The sequence below is a fragment of the Acartia tonsa genome, chromosome 9, assembly GCF_053477335.1.
Source record: "Acartia tonsa isolate MP-2025a chromosome 9, ASM5347733v1, whole genome shotgun sequence".
NCBI classification, from domain to species: Eukaryota; Metazoa; Arthropoda; class Copepoda; order Calanoida; family Acartiidae; genus Acartia; species Acartia tonsa.
The window spans coordinates 19,980,493-19,992,510 of record NC_137268.1 but is presented as its reverse complement, the minus strand read 5'-3'; the positions used below and the strand labels follow the sequence as shown (position 1 = coordinate 19,992,510).

The 12,018-nt window shown below is 31.3% G+C and overlaps 1 protein-coding gene across 1 annotated transcript; it reads right to left on the bottom strand.

Moving 5' to 3' along the window:
* Positions 1–27: 27 nt before the first annotated feature.
* Positions 28–11,829, bottom strand: VhaPPA1-1 (Vacuolar H[+] ATPase PPA1 subunit 1). Its single transcript, XM_080172132.1, has 7 exons — positions 11,703–11,829; positions 11,405–11,507; positions 10,819–11,072; positions 8,848–8,922; positions 8,411–8,499; positions 3,766–3,841; positions 28–2,883 (listed from the first exon to the last, which is right to left on the bottom strand). Exons 1-7 carry the CDS (start codon positions 11,752–11,754, stop codon positions 2,858–2,860), a joined length of 675 nt encoding a protein of 224 aa, XP_080028258.1. The 5' UTR covers positions 11,755–11,829; the 3' UTR covers positions 28–2,857.
* Positions 11,830–12,018: the final 189 nt, after the last annotated feature.

The following is a 12,018-nucleotide window of genomic DNA, read 5'->3' as shown; positions in this document are numbered from 1 at the left end:
TTTTTATCTACTTTTAGATCCATCTTCTCTGAAATCACAAGAAAAACTAAGTATAGGATTAATGACTAAATAAAAATCTGTAATTTACAACATTCATATTTGTATAGAATTAAAATATTTATAGTAATATATTTTAAAAACTATTTTTAATTATAGGTGTTCAAAAATCAGCAGAGAATGGGCCAGGGGTGTATATTCTGCACAAGATTTATTTTTTTTCCCCGGCGACAATTATTTTTATTTTTTCCCCCCCCTTGTTTTTTCTCACCAAGTAGGGGGGAAAATGGAAAAATATTGATATAACTCTATATTTTATTTATTTTTTCCCTCCTGCCACACATTTTTTAGTTTTTTTTTCACCTAGGAGGGGGGGAAATGGAAAAAATGTTTTCATTTATCTTAATTTTTACATTTTTTTTCCCTCCAACCACTTATTTTTTATTTCCCCCCCCCCTCAGCCGGGGATCCCATGTAGAATATACACCCCTGGAATGGGCACCAGTAAAAAAAATATTTTGCCTCCAATATTTTCATCCGTGTAATATTATCGTTGTTTAGACAAATTGTTTTTACTGCATTTCATTTTAATAGAAATTGTTATATCCAGTTAGGTACAATGCAATATTCTTCTTTATCGCAGTTTAGATTCTTTATCTTAAGTTTTTTATCCAAAACTCTATAAACGAAAATCTCCTGTTCTTATACGAGTACTAAATAGTTTACAAAGAGATGATAAAACAATTATAAAACTTTTTCTCACAATTTCTCTCAAAAATTTGAAGTTAAACAATATATATTGTGTACAGCTTTAGAACTCTTAAAATTCAATTTTGCAAAGAGAGGAAAAAATATTTTTTTTGCAACTAGAAAACCGGATTTGACTAGCTGCAATGCAAATGCACTATTTTGCATCATTATGGATTTCATAAAAAAGTGACATTTTTGTAGAAGCTGATAATTCAGATAAAATAAACTTTGACTCATATTCAGGGAGGGGGGATATGGATTCTGATGAAAAACTACTATTTCTTAAAGTTTTCCGCCAACCAAAATTATCATAAAGAGAAAACTTTGTGCGTTTTTCTGGATTGCATTCTTAAATAAAAGCATGCTGAAATTTCCCAAAGTTCTTATGTTGGCCAAACCATTCAACCATGAAGATCTAAATCGGTAAAGGAACCATGGATATTTGATAAATCATTAAGACATCTTGACATAGTTAAATAAAATATTTTGACTTCTTCAAATGTTTGTCAATACACTTGTCCCTATAATCAATCTATTGAATCATATTCTTAATCACTACTAAACACGTGATCAATATTAAATTGCGCGAAAAAATAATGCATAAAAACTTGCTTTGTTTCTAAACATACGCTTTAATATTATTAAAAATAATCTTAAATTCATGCTTTACTGATAGTCAAATTAATATTACTGAAAGCATTTACTCTATTGCTAACAACATCAACCCAAAACTAAAAAATGTGCTTTTATTGATAATTAAACGGAAGGCAAAATATTTCTTTGCTGCTATATCCGATAGGTACCTACTATCTCAAAATTTATTTTGATTTAAAAATATTATTATATATTGTTTTTATGTAGAACGATTTACTTAAACTACATAACTAATGGAACCAAATACTAAGGTTTAATTTTCTCTGTATGACCTCCTCTTGTTAAATATCAAAATATTTTCTACTCTCAAATCAAAACAAGAGCGTGCAGAATGGGGGGGGGGGAGTTGGGTGGTGTTACATCCCACTGAAGAGAGATTTTATACAAGCAACCGTAGATCATCACCCTTGTACCTAAGTGTCCTTAGAAATTTACGAATTTTTATCACGCTACGCGCAATAATCCCCTCTCTAACAAATCATGTGCACGCGCCTGTATCAATACATCAATTATTTAAACCAAATGTAAAAGGAAAATAGTAAAGAAATATTTAAAATAACAAGATATATCGGGTCATTTACATAAAATACAACCGGAAGGGTTAGTACATAAGAAAAAAAAACATTAGTAGTATATCTACTTGTAACCAACCGTATTTAACAAAAAAAGATTGGATTTTAAAAGGATCTTTCAATATTAAAATGACCTGTTTTTTTTATCAGACGGAAAACTCGGAGACAAAATGGACTTTTTTTGGTATGAAATATATAACACCTAGGGAATAAAATTTAAATAGTAAGATACTTTTTTTCATCTAAAATAACATTAGGTATGAAATGCAACAGTTATTAAATAATAAATCACCAGACACATTATTAAATTAAAAACATCAAATAATACAATCAATAAATAATCATTTTTTAATTAAAATGGAATCTATGACTCTCTAGGATACAAGAATGAGTAAATGAAAGATAAATTAATTTTATCACCATACTTTTAAAACGGGCGCAAATTTATCTTTTATTTAATAACCCTGCATCTTAAATTGACTACAAAAACTGAAATGAATTATAATGTACAATATCATATACATAAATAAAACCTTAACCCCTAAAGAAAATTAAGTACAATTGCCCCAACGAAACCAGTAGGTAATAAAATACATACTTAAATATCAAATAACTACATTTATTAACTTGGTCGAATAACAATGATAAATTCTAAATAAATAATAGCAGATCTTTCATTGGATCTAAAAGCTCGGGGAATTAAAGAACAATAAAGGGGAGTTTAAGATTTAAACTTGGCTTCAAGTACCAACAATTATGCCTTTGATAGGTAGGTATCAAATTATAGTTATTCAAATTTCTTGACTAAATCTTCAAGTTATTGTGAAATTATTTTGTGTTACTTTGTCTTTTAATTTGTTGGCATCTTCGTTGTGAAAATCTATTTAAGCCTTGTCTCCCATTTTGGCCTGGTAGCATATGATACATAACTATTTCATTGCATGGTACTTTCCTTTCAAGTTACCTAAAATATGCTGAAATTTCGCAATCTTTTAATGATTTAATTAAGTTATTGGTTCGGCTGTAACGAACGAGAGATCGTGTATATGAAACATTAGTTGGGAAGTAGCAGTAAAAATTTTAATCTAACGCAATAGTCCCCTATCTCCGATGTAATAGCTCCCCCACTAAACTCCACTATATAACTAACATTTTCTTTATATTTTCATTCTTTTATAACATCATGCTCAGGAATTTGCGAGCAAATAGCGAAATTAATTAACATAAAACGATATAAAATGAAAAGGGGTATTTATAATAAATTAATTTCAATAAGAGTTAGGTATTAATCCAAAATATATTACCAAAGTAAAAATCATACCTAATTTTGTAAAAAATACTACCTATAGGTAGATAACTATTATTTTTAGAAAGGTTGTAATTAAAAAATCACAACCAAGTTTTTATATTTTTTATAGGTTCTAGAGAAAAAAAAGAGGTTAAAGATAGTTAAATCTTATTACAATACCTACACAAAAAAATTACATGAATCATTTACTCATTACTTTTCCAACTTTTTGTTCGATTTAGGGAAAATAGACCTACCAAGGATTACTGATGCAAAATTTTAGATGGAAATTCGAATTACGAGATGGTTGCATTACCACCCCCCCCCCCTCCCCCTTTATAGTCCATCCTCCCTGCAAATCTAACTTTAATACAACAGAGAAAGTGTGTCGATAGTGATGTTGTAGATGCTGCACTAGACATTATACAGAGCCCATACATGTAACTGTAGCATCTAGTTATAATAATAAAGGTGAAACCATTATTTTTTTTATGTATCATTCCTTTGAGGTGAGGATAACTGCAATAATCAGACCAAACAGACCAATGGCAGAACCGAAAATTTCAATGATAAGAACCTTTAAAAATAACAGATATTAAATTACTATTATCTATTGATATTTAAGGGGGGGGGGAAGTTCTGACACTTTTGCGTAAACAGTGATTATAGGCTTTGTCTTTGGAGATAATGGATAGGTTATTTGGCAAAAAAGTTTCCTTTTGGGATGTAGTTTTCCTATTTTCAAAAAAATTTTGGATTCGGCCTCCAGGTTCCGGTACTCCAGGCCTCCAGGTGGATTCTGGACAGGTAAAAAAAAAAAATTCAAGATAGAACAAAACTTATTTAACAAAAATTGGTACTTTATGGATGGTATGAACTAATTTGAAGAAATTTTTGAAATCGGGCTCCAAGTTCTGGTACTGCAGGCCTCCAGGTGGATCCTGGACAGGTAAAAATTGAAAATTTTTAATTTTAAAGTTAGAACAAAACTTATTTAACAAAAGTTGGTACTTTATGGATGGTATGAACTAATTTGAAGAAATTTTTGAATTCGGCCTCCAGGTTCCGGTACTCCAGGCCTCCAGATGGATTCTGGACAGGTAAAAATTGAAAATTCAAGATAGAACAAAACTTATTTAACAAAAGTTTGTACTTTATGGATGGTATGAACTAATTTGAAGAAATTTTTGAAATCGGGCTCCAGGTTCTGGTACTGCAGGCCTCCAGGTGGATCCTGGACAGGTAAAAATTGAAAATTTTTAATTTTAAAGTTAGAACAAAACTTATTTAACAAAAGTGGCTTCTTTATAGATAGTATTAACTAATCTGAAGAAAATTTTGAAATCGGGCTCCAAGTTCAGATGCTGCAGGCCTCCAGGTGGATCCTGGACATGTAAAAATTTAAAATTTTTACTTTAAAAGTTAGAACAAAACTTATTTAACAAAAGTGGCTTCTTTATGGATCGTATGAACTAATTTGAAGAAAATTTTGAAATCGGGCTCCAGGTTCAGGTGCTGCAGGCCTCCAGGTGGATCCTGGACAGGTAAAAATTGAAAATTTTTAATTTATAAGTTAGAACACAAAAGTGGCTTCTTTATAGATGGTATTAACTAATCTGAAGAAAATTTTGATATCGGGCTCCAGGTTCAGGTGCTGCAGGCCTCCAGGTGGATCCTGGACAGGTAAAAGTAAAAAATTTTACTTTAAAAGTTTAAACAAAACTTATTTTTACAAAAGTGGCTTCTTTATAGATGGTTTTAACTAATCTGAAGAAAATTTTGAAATCGAGCTCCAGGTTCAGGTACTGCAGGCCTCCAGGTGGATCCTGGACAGATAAACAGTAATTTTTTACTTTTAAAGTTAGAAAAAAACTTATTTAGAAAAGTGGCTTCTTTATAGATGGTATGAACTATTTTGAAGAAAATTTTGAAATCGGGCTTCAGGTTTAGGTACTGCAGGCCTCCAGGTAGATCATGGACAGGTAAAAATTGAAATTCTTTACTTTAAAAGTTAGAACAAAACTTATTGAACAAAAGTGGCTTCTTTATGGATGGTAGGAAGTAATTTGAAGAAAATTTTGAAATTGGGCTCCAGGTTCCGGTACTGCAGGCCTCCAGGTGGATCCTGGACAGGTAAAAACTAAAATTTTTTTCTATTAAAGTTAGAACAAAACTTATTGAACAAAAGTTGATACTTTATGGATGGTAATAAATACTTTAAAGAAAAATTTGAAATTGGGCTTCAGGTTCAGGTACTGCAGGCCTCCAGATAGATCCTGGACATGTAAAAATTGAATTTTTCACTTTAAAAGTTAGATCAAAACTTATTTTACAAAAGTTGATACTTTATGGATGGTATTAACTAATTTGAAAAAAATTTTGAAATTTCAAAATTTTCTTTAAAGAAGCCACTTTTGTCAAATAAGTTTTGTTTTAACTTTTAAAGTAAAAATTTTTAATTTTTACCTGTCCAGGATCCACCTGGAGGCCTGCAGTACCTGAACCTGGCGCCCGATTTCAAAATTTTCTTCAAATTACTTCCTACCATCTATAAAGAAGCCACTTTTGTTAAATAAGTTTTGTTCTAACTTTTAAAGTAAAAATTGAAATTTTTACCTGAACCTGGAGCCCGATTTCAAAATTTTTTTCAGATTAGTTAATACCATCTATAAAGAAGCCACTTTTGTTAAATAAGTTTTGTTTTAATTTTTAAAGTAAAAATTTCAGTTTTTACCTGTCCAGGATCCACCTGAAGGCCTGCAGTACCTGAACCTGGAGCCCGATTTCAAAATTTTTCTTCAAATTAGTTAATACTATTTATAAAGAAGCCACTTTTGTCAAATAAGTTTTGTTCTAACTTTTAAAGTAAAAAAATTCAGTTTTTACCTGTCCAGGATCCACCTGGAGGCCTGCAGTACCTGAACCTGGAGCCCGATTTCAAAATTTTCTTCAAATTAGTTCAAACCATCTATAAAGAAGCCACTTTTGTTATATAAGTTTTGTTCTAACTTTTAAATTAAAAATTTTTAATTTTTACCTGTCCAGGATCCACCTGGAGGCCTGCAGTACCAGAACCTGGAGCCCGATTTCAAAATTTTCTTCAAATTAGATCATACCATCCATAAAGTAGCAACTTTTGTTAAATAAGTTTTGTTCTAACTTTTAAAGTAAAAATTTTAAATTTTTACCTGTCCAGAATCCACCTGGAGGCCTGCAGCACCTGAACCTGGAGCCCAATTTCAAAAATGTCTTCAAATTAGTTCATACCATCCATAAAGTACAAACTTTTGTTAAATACCTAAGTTTTGTTCTATCTTGAATTTTCAATTTTTACCTGTCCAGAATCCACCTGGAGGCCTGGAGTACCGGAACCTGGAGGCCGAATTCAAAAATTTCTTCTAATTAGTTCATACCATCCATAAAGTACCAACTTTTGTTAAATAAGTTTTGTTCTAACTTTAAAATTAAAAATTTTCAATTTTTACCTGTCCAGGATCCACCTTCTCTTAACAGGAAGAAGATAATTATGAAAAGCAATAAAAATAATGAATTGCATATTTAATAAAGAGACACTATGCAATACTTTAATTTATTATATAACAATAAGAGGATGTCTATCTGCTTGTACCGAAGGATCTTGCTAACCACTAAACCGAAATGGTTCTACTTTCTCATTGGTCCTGGGAAGGTTTATTTTCTCAAAAGAAATCATAGTTGTAGGACATTGATAACTCCGTTTTACCAGTTATAAAAGAGGGGGGGGGGGCCGGGGGGGTTAATGAAACCATCTCGTAATCAATGTATAAATGGCACTTAGGATTCGAATTTTTATCTGAAATTTTGCATGAGTAATCCTTGGTAGGTCTTTTTTACCTAAATCGAACAAAAAGTCGAAAAAGTAACGGCTAACGGCTCAGCTTTAGATCATGTGAAATGATACAAAAAAACATTTTTTAGATTTCTAGTACCAGCAACTTTCGGCTAGAACCGTTTGAAAACGTTTTGGAGCGGAAAAGAGCATTATGTGGAAATAGGTTTCGTGATGGATTTCCCTTGAAAATACCCAACAAATGGCTAAACGGCTTTTCCAACTTTTTGTTCGATTTAGGGAAAATAGACCAACCAAGGATTACTCATGCAAAATTTCAGATCAAAGTGCCATTTATGCATTGATTACGAGATGGTTGCATTAAACCCCACCCCCCCCCCCACAATGGTCTATTTTGGCCTTTTGGTGGATATTTCACCTACCTCTACTCAAAGTCAATTTTCTCAGCTTGCAGTTGATAGAATCGTTCAAAATAAAAAGTATGCGCCTTATTATTACCCAATACAACTCGTATATGCATCTAGAAAAGAAAGACAAAAGCAAACTGGTCTAAAAAATACTTTGAATCTTAGGTAAACTTTCATATTTTCATACTTTTTGTTAAGTCGTAGAAAGCCTAAACTCAATGTTTTAAAGCAAAAAATAACATTTAAAAACACTAAAGCATTCATAAATATTACTGTAGAAATGATTATATAAAGGTAAATGCCCTATCATTAAACTTTGTGCAACATACATTTGATACAACTAATTGAAGTTTCTTCACCATTTTTTTACGAAGTTATTTTCTCTATATAAGAGTTGTTGTATGTGTGTGTAATATATGTGAGTGTTTGTGTTTGTCTATTGTTTTGTATCTGAAGATATATTAGATCTGTGCTAATCAGGGCAGCATATTAATTTTTGTAAATAGCCTTAAAAAAAGAAAAAAACCACAAAAATAAAAAGCTAGGGACGCAGATATTAGTTATCAATATTTATAAATAAATACTACATAATTGTATATTGGAAAAAGTTATTTACAATATTGACCTTTAATATTATGTGCAATAGGATATCTCACTAACAGAAAATATAGAGATGAAATATTAATAATAAATCCATTTTCTTCTTCATATAATATACATATTTCCAGTATGGCTTCGAAAACGATTAATAACAACTGGATAAGAACCAGTTCTCTGCCATACTGAAAAATCATGTATGGCAAAATATTACAGGCAATTTTCCATGAATATTTAAATAAAAATTATATAATCGGAAAGCTGTATATAATACGATGCGATAAATAACTAGTTGTAAAATATCTGTAATTTCCTTGACGAATAGAGTTGGATCGGCGGCGTCTGAGAGAGCAGCACCGCTGCCAACCTGTCCAACACAGATTCCGCAAACAAGGTTCACAACTCCTAAAACAATCAATAACGTATTGTATAAAGGGTTTCATTTGTCCGTTAAAATACCGCAACGCAAACTATGGAACTTGGAAGCGATTGAGATTGTTAATATTTGTTTATCCAAATAGGTCATCAATATTATTATTTTTAAAACCCGGTTCAAATGTTTGGTTTGTGAAGCTAAGCTTTTATTAACATTATTTATACTAATTTAACTGAATCTTTTTTAAAAATCTCGGTTAAATGTGCTAAGTAAACCTTATTAATATGGTAAAGCGTGATATCGTATGCATAATCATATCTTACAAGTTACCAATGACATAATAACTTGACACAGGGAAGCCTTCCTTATAACCTTACCTGTAGTAATTCCAGCACCAAACATAGCATATCCAGAGAACCAGTTCCTTGCCTTTACGTCGAAGTTGTTCTCAGCTAAATAAAAAAAAATTTAAGAATAAACATAAAATTATGCTTTTAATTAGCGAAGCTACTCTATAATTCGAAATGTCTGTCCGTCCGCCCGTCTGAGAAGGAAAGGCGTGATTTTCTCAGCTCCTATAAAAGATAGAAAGCTGAAATTTTAAGGGATTAGGTAAATATGTTAACATTCTTCATATTTTCACCAATTTTCATTAAGCTTCGTCATTTAACTAGGGTGCTAGATCGATTCCTACATTTTAAAGATAGACGGCTGAAATTTTCAGGGATTTAATAATTCAATATTTTGCATAATTTTATCAAGTTCTAATGAGATTTACTAATTATTTAGGGTGCTAGTTCGATTCCTAGATTTTCACGTTATAAATCTTACAAGGTTTCGTGATTATTTTAGTTTATTTTTTATGAAACTAATCTAGAGTTCATTTTTTCGAATATCCATCGATTAGGAGGGGGCGTAATGACATCTAAACTTAAACCGAGAGATAAATGGTCTAAATATCAAGCTTAAAACTTGAAACTTGGTACATAAGCCTAGTATAGTCCTAATAGGTATTACATCTAAATGGCAAAAAATCCAAAAAAAATTATCTTTAGGTTAGGTTAGGTAAGAAAAACCCTGCGGAAATAGGCGAAAATGGGGGTTTTAAGGCCTTGTTTGGTCTATTTTGATGTGGAAAGGGATAGTTTCACAAAGTGCATTTTAAAAAAAATAGTGAACTGTAAGTTTTTTCTATTTCAAATAACGTAGTAGTGCATAATATAAAGTTATTGATTAAAATTAAAAGATTTGACCAGGGATTTTCCTTAAAAAATGAGTTTTTCATTTTTATTTTCAACTTCGTTGCATGTTATATATGGCAAAAACTTTTTTGTCATAAATACAACTTTAGATAGCATTTACTAGTTAATAGAACTTCAAACTTTTTATACAACAAAATACACATAACAACAAAGAATGATCAATAAAATATTTAGTATGGTACTTAGAGTAGTGATCTTTTTATATGTCTTAGTAGAATATATTAGGCATTGGATAGATATGATTGTGATAAAGAATTTTAACATTGACCTGACCAAACTTTTTTTATTTGACAATATCTAAAAAAGTTAGTGATTTGCAACATAAATTACATGAGAATGGCCTTTATATATATATATATATGTTGTATGGTTAGTTGGTATTTCCGCGTGAGATAATGTGTATATTGTAAGTAAACCGGACGGTTTCCTTATTTTTTTAAAAAAAGAATCTATAGATAACCTGTCCTATAATGAACCGGACATTATTTTTTATGTTTTTTAAGTAACTTATCCCAAGGGGAACCCCTGTTAAATTTTTTTATAACTCTTGTGAAATATGTGGAAAAAGATTCTCTGATATTGGTGTTTTGGCTATACATATTTGGAAAAAAATAGACCATTCTCATGTAATTTATGTGGCAAATCACTTTACCTTTTTTCGATATTGTCAAATAAAAACAGTTTGGTCTGGTCAATGTTAAAAATTCTTTAACATATAATCATATCTATCCAATGCCTGATATATTCTACTAAGACATATAAAAGTTCACTACTCTAAGTACCTTAACTCTTTAAATACACTTCATAGAACTATCCCTTTACCTTTAATTGTATTTTCTTATGTTTTTTTACCTTGAATACAATGTGTCTAATGTCTATACACAAGGAAATTATTTAAGATGATTCAGCAAGTCGGGGACTGACCCTGGTCGGCTAGTGGGTGGCTCGCAGGAGTAAAGTGCATTTTTTCTGAAGTTTGTGTGTCATATATCAAATATAGGTTTTTTGAGTTTCGGCCCCAAACTTGCTGAATCATCTTTAAATGGTTTTTTTAGCTGTTATTACAGATAGAAAACTAAAACCTACCGAGCTCAGGGGAGTATCCCTCCAGCTGTCCAGTCATAACAATAGCAATAATTAATCCATAGATGGCCACAGCCTCGCAGAAGATGACAGAGATCAAATTCTTAGTCTTAATTCTGGGAGCCTTGACACCACCGCCGATGATAGAGACACCGGTGGAGTAGATGCCGAGAGCAGCGCCGACAACGGAAAGGGACACGGCAAGGCCGATGCCGATGGTGGCCCACATGTAGGGGCTGGTCTCCATCAAGAACCATCTAAAACATATGGGATTTTAAAATAATAACACACAGTTCGATGGATATCATATAATAACTCTTTTGCAGAATATTCTACGGCTATATCTGAAGGATAAATCTAAAGATGTCAATATTTGTTCAGTGATTAAAACAGTTGACTTAATAAATTGTGAAATATATTCACTAAATGTAGTTTTTTAAAAATAGGAATATTACTTTTATGTTAGTTACACCAGATTTTCTGTTTTCTAATAAAGTGAAACTAACATCCTAAATTAACGACAATTTTCTCCCTATCATAATATCCAAGTATATCCATTGCGCTAGAAATACAAAATCACAACTCTTACCCGAAATCAATCCTCTCTCCCCTTCCAGTGAGGACATAGTAGAATACAATAACAGTCAGGATAAAACTAATCAAGGAAGCGATGTAGCCATAAACGTACCCAGCTGAAAATATATGAAAATTGGTAATATGTTATCATAGGGTGAAGAAAATACTTTCTTTAATTTTTACTTTCATTATAGGATATATTAATGCAAACATCTTTTATAATATGACAAACCTTTTTGTCCAACAGTTTTGTAGTTTTCACGTTGCAGAAATAGGTATTAAAAGTTTGAGAATTATTTAGAAAATTTTACCATAACTATTGTAGGAATAAGGGGCAGGAGAACTTCCAGCTACGGACATCATCTTGATAAGTCTGAAAATAAGGCAAGTTTTAATAAAAAGTATGTGGGTGTTTTCTATATAATTTAACGCATGCGTTAAAGCGCGCATACAAAGAAAAATCAACATGTTTAATTAACATGCCAAAATACCAATTTAGATATTCATGATAGGATTGGAACCAAAACAACAATAACAAACAAGTAAATTCGATTGATAGTTTTGTGAATATTTCAGGTAAAGAAAATAAAAACAGAATAGGAGAGAAGTAGTGGGATCCCGGGAGAA